The following is a 12,634-nucleotide window of genomic DNA, read 5'->3' as shown; positions in this document are numbered from 1 at the left end:
AATCCTGCACTGATCACAAAGACACCCCCATGGCAGATATCTATTCACTGCTTCACTAACACAGCTGTTCTGATGCTGTACACAGGTTTTGCAGTGCCCAGCTGCTCTTAAGCACGCCGACACCCTGGCAATTATAAAAGCAGATCTTGCTATTCCAGTTTACACATTTATAACAGTGTGGTCAGAATATAGCAGAAGACCAGGCGTCCAGCTCACACAAACTGGTTTGCAGCCTGTCATTGCCAAAACACATTTGCCCTAAAAATCCCTATGGGAGCTTAGTTCCATTGCAGGCCACTAAAATTTCTAATAAAATGTCAATTACTCCAGTGTGAATGGCAGAGATATTACAAAGCAAATGCTCAGCAGTGTCAGCTAGTTGCATGTCAGCTGTGGTTATTTTCTAAGAAACATTTGCTTTCAGCTTGGAGAATGCCAGTGGTGACTATGGAAATGGTCTCGAACACTGGACGCGGAGTTCTGACTGACAGGCAGTGGCCTAACCATGCTGCTCTGGCCAACGGAGGGATGCATCCCATGTGCACAGATTCCATTTCACAAGAGCAACAAGACAAGCAGTGCATTTCAAGTTAACTGCTGGAAAAATGCAACTAAGAGTTACTGTGGCTTTGTGCCACAAAAAATATGCTGTAAACACCCAGAAATACAGTTGTGATTGATCCTCAGCAGGTGCAGTGATTGAAGAAAAGCAGGTCTGAAGGTGGTAAGCAGCTATTAAGAGTAACAGGCACAAGGCATGCAGGGACCTAGAAGGCATTTCATTCTATATTTAAAGCTCAGAAGTAGATGGCCAGCGACAAAGGGAGATTGGAACAAAATTGCTGCTAGTTTTTCCAACACAAATTCACAAAATGGAGTGTAATAATTCACACCTACAACATGCCATTCACCCCCAAGAATTGCAAAGTACTTTATAAATGTATATCCATAGACACAGATTAACTTCACCCACTACCGAGATGCAGGTACCACACGCAGACCAACACGTTTCATATGGGATCCATATTAGCTTATATCCATAAATGACAAATACTGCATTCAACTGAAGCTGCAGAGGAATTTAGGAGGCAGGAGGTAATTGCCTATGTGCCCAGCCATTTGATGGCGTCATCAGTAGCCAGGTGGAGAGCTGGTAGCCCACCGTCAGAATAAGTCCATGAGGCATTCGTCAAGGATATACGACGGTCTGAAGTTGACCACAGCTGCATTGCAGGTCATTAGACAAATCCCATTGAAAGAGATTGACCGCACAGCTGCGCTGTCCGAAACTGGGTCAAAGATGACCACCGATACCCTGGCAGATCAAAACGTGGTGGACAGAGGGTTGGGTCTGTGATGAGAGCCTGATTAACGACTGTCATCAGTGACCACTCGTTGCGCCAAGCAGATTCCACCATCCTGTCGTGTGGTGGCATAAGTGACCATAAAGGGCATCTAGAAGACAGGTGAGCTGGCAGGGGGTGGAAGAGGTCTGTGTACAAAGGCAGATCGTTATTCTCATGGAGCTTGGCCAGCACCGTGACAGAGGCTCTCTCACGGTGAATATGAGGCAATTCTATGTTACTAAGTATCGGTAGCCATGGCAATGGAGTTGCCCATAAAGTTCTGGTAACAATACGCATGGGTTTGTTAAGCTCTACATCAACCAGCCTCCTGTGAGATGAGCGACGCCAGACAGGAGAACAGTGCTCTGCTGTTGAACAGCAAAGGGCAAGGGCTGGTGTTCTAAGCGTCCGAGCACTCAAACTCTAGGTTGAGCCAGTCAATTTTCTGAGCAGGTTGTTCCAAGGGCTGACCTTGGCTGCCGTCTTCCTCAAGTGGTTGCAGTACGTTAATGACCAATCCAACGTCACACCAAAGTAAACTGGGTTTGGATCGTGCTGCAGGTGTTGGCTGTTGAGGAAAATGTTTAGCTTGTGGCTTGCACTACGCAGATTAAATACACTAGAAACCATCTTGGAAAAGCTCAGGGGCAGGCGCCATTGACTACAATGGTCTGCCATGAGCTATTTTGCCTATGTTAAAATTTAACCAATACCCTGAGACTAACACCTGTTTTTGCTATAAGTATCATGTTTGCATCTCCTCTTCTCCCATCCCTTTGGGGTAGTTTTTCAGACTGTAAGCTTCTCAAGGAGGGAACCACATCCCCTTACATGAGGATATACAGCACTGAACACAACAGGACTCTGATCCTGATTATGGCCTCTAGGCACTACCATAATATAAACACTATCTGAAGCAGGAATTCACATCAGGGTGGAATTTCATTTGGATGCAAGGAAAGTTACATACCTAGCTCCCACTGCTACAAGGCTGTGCAAGCTCCATTCAGAAGTGTCGGTCTCACTCACTGACCAATACCTACTTAGTTCCTGTTCAAAATCTCACTGATTGCCCATAAACTAAGATGGGGAGGAATGGGCCTCACTTTGCACACATTTTCCCAGGCAAAGCGAACACTTAACTGAAGTTATTCAACATCAGTCAGGGAAGTCAATTGATTAGGTTTGCCTCAGTTGTAAAACTGAGTAATTGAGCTTGACAGAAAAAGGGGTGTGAAACTCCAGAGGCTGAGGGCTTGTCTACTCTGACAATTTACAGCGCTGGAACTTTCTTGCTCAGGGGTGTGAAAAAACACCCCTTTGAGCACAGCAAGTTGCAGCGCTGCAAAGTGCCAAAGTAAACAGTGCCCCAGCGCTGGGAGCTGCACCCCTCGGGGAGGTGGGGTTTTTAGAGCGCTGGGAGAGCTCTCTCGCAGTGCTGCACCGCGACCACACAAGGCACGTTAAAGCGCTGCTGCAGCCAGTGCAGACTAGCCCTAATTCCCTCCTTCAGGTGAAAGCCTCATTGATTTTCACATTTATCAAGCCAGTTCTGAAAAGCTCACTCCACAGACTTGGACTGCAGCATCACACCAAACACAGATCTGACGGGATAGCTTTATTTTGTCAGTTAATTGATCTTTGATTATTAGCAGGTAAATATGCCCAGTGGTCTGTGATGGGATGTTAGATGAGGTGGGATCTGAGTTACTACAGAGAATTCTTTCCTGGGTGCTGGCTGGTGAGTCTTGCCCACATGCTCAGGATTTAACCGATCGCCATATTTGGGGTCGGGAAGGAATTTTCCTCCAGGGAAGATTGGCAGAGGCCCTGGAGGGTTTTCGCCTTCCAGCAAGTGACCCATGCCCCATGCTGCAGAGGAGGATTCTCTGCACCTTGAGGTCTTTAAACCACGATTTGAGGACTTTGATAACTCAGACATAGGTCAGGGGTTTGTTACAGCAGTCGGTGGGTGAGATTCTGTGGCCTGCGTTGTACAGGAGGTCAGACTAGATGACCATAATGGTCCCTTCTGACCTTAAGTCTATGAGTCTTATGTACAAACTTGACCCTGATGCATAAGGCCTGAAAAGTTTATGGACTTTCATCCTTTTAGCAGTTTGCACAGATGTTTTTTAGCACAATATTAATGCACTCTTCAGTGATTCATTAATAAATCACTGAACGGACCTTTCGTTACCAGAAACATATCTTCCCAGTTCCAAAGTACAAGCAAATGCTGCTTGTTTTCCTCTACAGCCAAAGAGACAACACTATTCCAACCAGGACGATGACATATGAGAAAGGAGATAAAAATTCCTTACATGGTTTTAGACTATCTAGCTTGAACTGAGAGAAAGTCACTGGTGATTGGGGAACGGTTATTTAAAAAGCTTAGTAATGAAGCCAACTGTGCTAGTCAGTGCTGTCCAGGCCCCATGGTTTGAACCGAGCTCAGAACACCCGTTCCACAAAACAGAAAAGCTTGGCAACTTAAGAGACCACAACTGATTCTCTAAAGTGCAGCTGGGAACTCCTCACAATACCTGCTATAACCAAAGACTGGAGACCAGTTCTTCGCTGCACGACAAATAAGCAACCCCATTGAATTGGGAGGGGGAGAAATTAATTGATTAGGGAAATCTGAGGAGCCAGATGATCAAGGGGAAGGAGTACATGATCTGTACTGGAGAACCCTCCTTTCTCAGAGAGCCGTCGCCACAGAAAATGAGAGAAAAAGGAAGTTGCTCAGAAGTCTGCAACACTCTGGTCAGGCAAATGCAACCTTCCCACTGGTTGATTTTCCAGCCAATCAACCTCAGCCCTGACTTACAACACCTCTGCCACCAGGGGCACTGACACAGGGGGATCTGGGGGCCATGGCCCCATCACTTTTTACTGACTGTAAGGGTGAGCAACAGGGAGGGGCTGGAAAGGAGTGAGCAAGGGGCAGGGTCTGCAGGGAAGGGGCCACATGGGGGAAGGGCCACAGTCCGGGTGCCAATGCCCCCCCCCCCCAGTTTCAGAGAGCTTCTGTCGCCCCTGCCTGCCACCCTAGTGCAGGGTATTTCCTTTACAGAAGGCAGAGACAAGAGCACAGTTGAGGAAATTTATCACAGGTGACATGAGGGAGATATGACACAGAGCTGCCAACACATGCAATGCCAGGGTCACTCACTCACCATACTCTGAATCATTACCACAAAACAAATGAGGTTTTACAACTCCAGAGGCACGCCTTGTGCTTTGCAGCATAAGTCAACACACTCCTTGCCCTGCAGAGCTTACATGCAATGCAAGGAGGGCAAAAGCTAAAAGACATTTGGGGAGAAGGAGCGAGATGAGAGGGGGAAGTCACGGGATCTGTTTGTTTCACATTTATCTTGTCAGCATCAAATCTGCTGGTGAATTAAGCATGAAGCCAGGTCCGAGCAGAGGGATGGGAACAGAGGCAGCAGAAAGCTAGCCTGGAGAGAGGAGTTTTGGGGAGGAGATGGAGGCTGTTGGCCCATGGGATGCAGTTGCAGAGACAGAAAGGGAAAGAGGCGCCACGCCCCGAGCCAGGAGGAGGCAGAGGGTTTGTTAGGGTGAGCAGTGACGGCACAGAGGGAGAATACACGTCGGCAAATGTTACAAGAGTGACACGTGGTTGATAGGCATGCGCTCATCCTAACAGCTGTCTGCACACAAAAGCTATATCTACACCTGCTTTTTACCTGGTTCATCACTAGGGTTCCTACAATAATAGAAATAATACTTGGTGGTCTTAGATCAATTCCAATTAAAATGGCTTAGAACATGGCTGTATGGCCTTTGGGAGAAAGCACAAAGGTGCTCGTTTAAAAATGTAACAGGGGAATGATGCAGGCGGCCATCATGGACTGACTGGAAGCAGGAGTCAACATTTCGATAGTGACGGAGAGATGACAGGGAGCTTGGGGACAGGCTATGAAGGGTTTTGAAAGTGAATTCAAGCAGCTTATGGTTTGAACCAATGGAGAAGGGGGAACCAATGGAGGGGTGACCTGGTCAAAGCAACAGGCTAGGAGAATAATCTTGGCAGCAGCATTCTGAATGTAGCTGCAGGCCATGGCTACACTTGCAAATTTGCAGCGTTGCAGCAGGGTGTGAAAACACACCCTCTCCAGCGCTGCAAACTGTGGCACTGCAAAGCGCCAGTGTGGTCAAAGCCCTAGCGCTGGGAGTGCGGCTCCCAGCACTGTACGTTATTCCCCACAGGGAGGTGGAGTACGGACAGCGCTGGGAGAGCTCTCCCCCAGCGCTGGCGCTTTGACTACACTTAGCGGTTCAAAGCGCTGCCACGGCAGCGCTTTGAAGTGCAAGTGTAGCCATAGCCTAGAGTCTGGAGGTGAGGGACTAGAAAAGCAGATTCCAAAGTAGCTATAAGCAAAGTGTTTGCCCCTTTCCTTACTGTTACTGATTGGAATACAAGCATTGCTAGTCTGAATACTTGCAATCTTCATCAGGCGCTATTTCAGTGCAACAGCTTTAATCATTATAGCCTCTGCCTTAAAACCCACATTTATTTGTGTGTGTCAGAGCTCAAGATAAAACATTAACTCAGTCTTACCTTATTAAACCAAAACTGCAGTGGCTGTGCCTTAACAAAAACATTATTTTTCTTATTTCTCAATAGTGATGTTATTTCACGTTGCACACATGGTCTGAACTTTAGCTGGATCCAATTATTTCAGTTCGTTTTAAGCGTGCTATTGCACACCTTATATTAAGTTGCTACCGTGAACTTAAGCATCCGTCCTGCCTAACCAAAGCACCTTGTACAATGCTGTTAAGATACATCCAGCTTGGTAGGCCCAAAAATTTGACATAACGGCAAATAATATTTTGACTGTCGTGCATGACAGCAAGGTCCAGTGGATTAAGAGCGGATCTGGGAGCAAGGAACTCCAGATGTCTAAAATAAATCAGCCTGGGTTTTGGGGTTAAAAAACTTACTCCAAGTTTCACAAACTGTGCTTCTGCTCATCCCCTCTACAAAGCGGGAAAAAAAACCTTCCATTCCCTGCAGAATTGCAACAATTAATATTTCTACAGCAATTTGAAGAAGGAAAGCACATCAGCAGCATTAAGGTATTAGTGCCAGTTTTACATGAGAAAGAGACGTACATCTAAAGGGTTGGTTGGCTGGGTATATTTAGCAGCAGAATTACCAAGGGAAAGGTGACTGGTTCCTGGACCTTTCCAAACACTAAATTTGTTTGGCCTGGTCCGTACTAAGCCCATGGTAATCTGCTTCAAGAGGTAACAATACACATTTCAAATCAGCACTGGCCACCTGGCATTGTATTTTCTTTAACCCCTTAAAGTCAGCATGCCAGGTACAGTACATCTATGAAACACCTTGCCCTGCCTAAGTCAGCATACAGCCATTGTGAACAGCTGCTGCAGTGTAAAGATGTTACTGTGGCAGAGGCTGCGAAACCAGCAAGACGTCAAAGCTGGTGCTCTCTCTGCCCCAAGGACCCTGTCATTCTGTATACAGAGTTCCTGCTGAAGTAAAGGGGAATACTGAGGGAGAGCTGATTGAGAGAGACTGCAAGGATGGGGGGGTGGGGGGAGGGATTCAGTGTGAATGGCTGATTTCCAGAAAAATGCCAAGCACCCACAATTCCAGCTGAAGGCAATGAGATGTGCAGAGGCTCTGTGCCTCTGACAATCCAGCTCTGGTGTTTCAAACCAGGCACCTAAATTCAGTGGCCACTCTGGAAAATTTTGGCCTAATTTCTATGTTTAACAATTGGGTCATTTTTAACTGCATTCATTTTTAGATTGTGGTTGAGTCATACTAACCCTCTAGAAACCCTTACAATACAGCCTCTGTTATTTTGTAACACCCACTGACTACTGATACCTCCAGTTCCCCTCATCACTTCAGCCATTAAAAAATAAACAAAAAAACATGTTTCCAAAACATTCCAAATTTACCAACCACACAAACACCCGGAGCAAACAACCTCCAGAAAAAGCCTTGCATATTAAGACTCTGTGAAGCACAAGGATGCAACCTTATCTTCCAAGTGAGGATGAACTTCAACCCACATTTTTTAGCTAGCTGACTAGCATATTCCTGTTGGTAATGAAGTTAATGAATGCAGTTACATCTTTAAACCCTCAGCACTACCCAAGAGAGCAATTGTCTAGAAGCTTGACATTCTATAATATAATAGCAGTAATGACTACACCTTCAGTGTAATACCTGGCATATTCAGCAGAAGCACAAAAACAATAAAATGGCACTGATTAACTTACATGACCCTTTCCAGCATATCCTGTTTTTTGTTGTTGTTTTTGTTGTGTTTCACCTTTAAGACTAGTTTGAGCATGTTTTCCCACTTCCATGTTTGGAGGCAGAGCCAGGGAAGTGGCTAAACTAGAGTGGGATAAGGAGAGAGATTCAGAGCGCTCAGTACTCCATGTGTTACTTTCTAGCCCTCCAGTATCTGTCCCTGAGCAACAACATCCAACCCCATATTCTTCCCACATTTATTTCAGCTTACAAAAATGCACTCATCTGGTGGTCTGGAAACACATATCTGAAGGAGTATTTGGCTTGAACAGAGCTTTGAGATCATCATATTTAAGGAACAGACACCTGATACAGAAGATTTCTGTATCTGACGGATTATATTTTCAGATTTGGTTTTAAAGTGTTAAACGTGACATTCACAGGGAAACTGTGCCCCTTGAACACATATTGTTTGTGCAAAAACTTGATGGTGGCAAGAACAGGAATAGCAAGTAGGCCTTTTACCATCAGAAGGCCATGGGGGAAGGGAAGAGAAAACAGAATTATGTCAGGTCAATACATTTGCTCAATATCTCCTCTTAATACCTTGCATCCGAGAAGTCCACTAAGAAATTATTCCTAGTTGTTGGCCAACTGACCAGCACAGTAACTCAGCTTTACCCTTCTATTGCCAAATTTGACAGGAAGTTAAAAAATACTATGCAGCTTATCACCTGATCATTGACCCAAAGACAAAAGGAGAGGGAAGAGAGGGTGGGTGGGAAACGTTGCGAAGTGTCCCCCAAATGCACACTAAGATGCTTTATCACCAGCAGAAAGACAACATCAAACAGATCGGAGCTTGCATGCTCCAGGCTGACAGAGCCAGTGATCTGATCCCTCTGACCCACAAGCCAGCTCTGTCCCCTAACACAGGGGCACCAACAAAGGAGGGTCAAAGGAATATTTACACAATATCACAGAGCTAATTCATGGGGGGGGGGGCTTGTCTCATAATGAGGGAGGGAAATGGGTGCATCAGGAACACCCCTAACTCCTACTTCAGGGTCCCACATAACTCAGAAATGGAAGCGAGAAGATTTCAGGTTTTCCCCTGAGAGCAGAGTGCTGGGACAGGGTGCAACTCCCCCACCCACGGAGCAGGGGCTTCCCACGATGGTATCAGATCCTGCGGGTGCCGCTCCCCCTCTCGGCCCTTAGCACCCGCTGGGCCCCAGCTGAGCCAGAAGGGGAGCTGGGCGACAGCAGAGGCACCAGCCTCTCAGCGAGCGAGGGGCAGCCCCCGGCGGGGCCCTAGGTGACAGCTGGGGCTGCTGGGCCAGTGAGGAGGCTGCCCCCCCCAGCTGCTCAGGGGCTCTGAGCCCCACAGGGCACTGCGGTGGGAGGGGGAGAGGGCCAGGCTGTTACCCCCCCATCCCCCAGAGGGGCTGTGGTTACACCTGAGCCCAGGGGCACTTACTCACCTGGCTCCTCTGCAGCTAGGGGGCGGCTACCCCCGGCCGGGGGCTTTTCCCCTCCAGCAACAGGGGGCAGCCAGCACCTCCCCAATACAGTACTGGGGGGAGGGGACAGCCAGGGGACACCCCCCATTCGGGGCTGGGGGGCAGGGCAGCCAATGGACCCCACAAGCGCAGGGGGGAGCAGCCCAGGAGACACCCCCCAGTTGGGGCTGGAGGGGCGGGGGGACCCCACAAGGGCTGGGGGGAGGGGACAGCCAGGGGACACCCCCCATTCGGGGCGGGGGGCAGGGCAGCCAATGGGCCCCACAAGCGCAGGGGGGAGCAGCCCAGGAGACACCCCCCAGTTGGGGCGGGCAGACCCCACAAGGGCTGGGGGGAGGGGACAGCCAGGGACACCCCCCATTCGGGGCTGGGGGGCAGCGCAGCCAATGGGCCCCACAAGCACAGGGGGAGCAGCCGGGGGGACCCCACAAGGGCTGGGGGAGGGGACAGCCAGGGACACCCCCCCGTTGGGGCTGGGGGGCAGGGCAGCCAATGGACCCCACAAGCGCAGGGGGGAGCAGCCCAGGAGACACCCCCCAGTTGGGGCTGGAGGGGCGGGGCGGGCGGACCCACAAGGGCTGGGGGGAGGGGACAGCCAGGGGACACCCCCCATTCGGGGCTGGGGGGCAGGGCAGCCAATGGGCCCCACAAGCACAGGGGGAGCAGCCGGGGGGACCCCCACAAGGGCTGGGGGGAGGGGACAGCCAGGGGACACCCCCCATTCGGGGCTGGGGGGGCGGGGCAGCCGGGGGGACCCCACAAGGGCGGGGCTCCAGTCTCCCCTGCCCCAGCGACGCGCCGCACTCACCGGCTCGGCCCCGCACTGGTGTCCAGCTGGGTCTCCGCGCTGCTGCTGCGGCCGCGGCCTCTTGGGTCCCCCGCGCTGCCGTAGGCGCTGGGCGGGGCTCCACTGCCAACCGCCAATCAGTGCTGGGGCTGAGGGGCGGGGGCGGTGTTCTGCCCGGTGAATGGCAGCAGCCCCAAAGACGGACAGCTTCGTCAGCCAATCAGCGAGGGGAAGAGGGCTGGGAAAGGGGGGCGTTGGCAGCTGCGTTCGCCTGCGTGTGCTGGGCGCTGCCCCCTCCTCCCCGCCCCGTTGTACCGGGTACTGCCCCCTGCAGTGCCCCCCACTGCCCCGCCCCCCCGCACTGGGCACCGCGCCCTCACTGCCCCGCCCCCCCGCACTGGGCTCTGCCCCCTGCAGTGCCTGCTCCTCACTGCACTGGTCCCTGCCCACCCCTACCCCCTCACTGCCCGCCCCCCTGCACCAGGCACTGCCCAACCCCCGCCCCCACTGCACCCTGCACAGGTACAGCCTGCCCTTCACCGCCCCCGCACCAGGCACTGCCCGTCCCCACTGCACCCTGCACAGGTACAGCCTGCCCTTCACCGCCCCGCACCAGGACTGCCCACCCCGCATTCTCCACTGCACCAGACACTGCCTGCCCGCCTCACCCCCCCCGCACTGACCATCTCCCACAGCACCAGGCATGCCCCTTGCGCTGGGCTTTCCCACTGCACCAGGCACTGCCCAACCCCTCCCCACTGCACCCTGCACAGGTACAGCCTGCCCTTCACCCCTCCCCACTGCACCAGGCACTGCCGTCCCCAGTGCACCCTGCACAGGTACAGCCTGCCCTTCACCCCGCACCAGGTACTGCCCACCCCCGCATTCCACACTGCACCAGACACTGCCTGCCCGCCTCACCCACCCCTCACTGACCATCTCCCACTGCACCAGGCATGCACCTTGCGCTGGGCTTTCCCGCCCCTCACTGCCCGACCGCTCACTGCTCCAGCCACTGCAATCCTGTACTGGATGACTAGCTTACTGCATGTTCTTCACAGGATCTTACTCACTACATGTACTCTTCTGCATCATGCTCGTGGTGCAACCTTGCACCATACAATGGATCGCGGTGCCCACTCACTGTGAGCGGCTCACTCCCCCCACTCATGGAGCCACACTGTGCTGCACCCCACTCCCTGAGCTGTGCTCTGCTCACTCTAGTTCACAAGCTGTTCCGTGCTCTTTGCTTTACTGCAGTGTGATATGTAGTGCAAATATCACACTAATGCTTTACAACTCAAACAAAAACAAAAAAGAATAACTCCGGGCTTAATTCCAGGAGTGGGGCATTCAAGGACTCGGTATTGTTATTTATTTGGTTTGCAATAGTGCCTGGAGTCCCCAGTCAGGGCCTCATTGTGTTAGGCACTGTCCCAGTACATAGTCCCTGCCCCATGGCAATAGGATCTGGTAACTTTAGTTCAGTGGGTATTTGTCATGTGAGTTTCTTTCAGTTGATATCTTTTGTTTCCTGCCATTCCCAAAGGAAATTCAGGTAAAGCAAAATTTAGGACAGAGTGATCTTGTTTTCTCATTTATGGCCATCCTGCCTCTCCCTTCAATGACATACACATTCTCTCACATCAAGCTGCAAGGTCAGGTGAAAACAGTCAATCCAAATAAGAGCTGCAGTGCCGACTCCAAGTGTGGAATTGCAGATTCCACTCAGGATTAGCCAAGAGCTGGAGTTGTTTTGACATGATAAGATCTTCACAACAGTACTAGGACAGGGCACGGAGTACAATTCAACGAGGCTTCAACAGCATAACAAGATGTACAGGTGTCTCCGGGCTCTGTCAGAGGCGGATACAATCCAGCCAGGATGGGGGGTTAAATGGTGTCTTTTGGGGGGAGATACCCTGTATCCAGCTAGAAACAGATACGGTCTTTGAGTCAGGGACTGTCTCTCATGGTGTCAGCACAGGGCCTAGCACAACGGGGCTCTGATCTCAACCACTGTAAAATACATCAGAAGTAGGCTTGGAAGGTTTAGAGTTTTGTCAGTAAATGTCAATTTCACCATACAAACATAAACCAATTACAATAATATTTCCATCCATGATAATAGAAATTTACAGATAGGCAAAGTACGAAAAATGCTGCTTGAGTTTGATTTAAGGCTATTTTGATACGTGATGCTGCAATTTGTGTTTCAACCGTTATAAAGCTTTAAACTTTTGAATCTCAGTGTCCACTCTCATTAAATAACTGTCTGACCCCCTTCTATTGTCTGATCTCCCCCGTAATTTCCCACAACTGTGCAAATATAAATAAATAAAAATGGGGGGAAAAGCTTAAAAATAAACATCCACATTAGCCATCAAAATTATAAAAAATAAAAATCAAATTCTGCCAGGCCTGACCATCCGAAATAAATAACAACAACAATAATTTAGAACTGAATAGGAATTAGCTCTGCCACAGACGCACTTGGCAAGTGACTTTGCATCTCAGTTCTCCATCCGTCTGAGGGGGGCGCATGGTCCAGGGGCTAATGCAGTGGGCTGGGAGCTAGGACTTTGGGGTTCCATTGCTGACTCACTCCGTGCCTCAGTTTCCCCATAAGGGTAATGGCACTAACTCACTTTTGTCAAGTGCTTAGAGATCTCTGGATAAAAGATGCCTATAAAAATGATATAATACAACT

At 50.2% G+C, this 12,634-nt stretch overlaps 1 protein-coding gene across 2 annotated transcripts in view; it reads right to left on the bottom strand.

The window, feature by feature from the left end:
* Positions 1 to 10,061, bottom strand: part of SLC25A42 (solute carrier family 25 member 42) — a 28,678-nt gene extending 18,617 nt beyond the window's left edge. The window contains exon 1 of one of the 2 annotated variants that reach the window (XM_039515890.1): positions 9,946 to 10,061. Coding sequence is in view for 1 of the 2 variants with exons in the window: in XM_039515889.1 (XP_039371823.1) it covers positions 7,638 to 7,727 (90 nt within the window). In the remaining variant the exon portion in view is untranslated. Of the gene's footprint in view, positions 1 to 7,637; positions 7,759 to 9,945 lie in introns of those variants that run through there. The other variant, XM_039515889.1, reaches the window with a different exon arrangement.
* Between the last annotated feature and the right edge of the window lie 2,573 nt (positions 10,062 to 12,634).

Source organism: Mauremys reevesii, linkage group 26, assembly GCF_016161935.1.
Source record: "Mauremys reevesii isolate NIE-2019 linkage group 26, ASM1616193v1, whole genome shotgun sequence".
In the NCBI taxonomy this organism is placed as follows: Eukaryota; Metazoa; Chordata; order Testudines; family Geoemydidae; genus Mauremys; species Mauremys reevesii.
The sequence above is the reverse complement of the archived record's forward strand: the minus strand, read 5'-3'. Positions and strand labels throughout refer to the sequence as shown.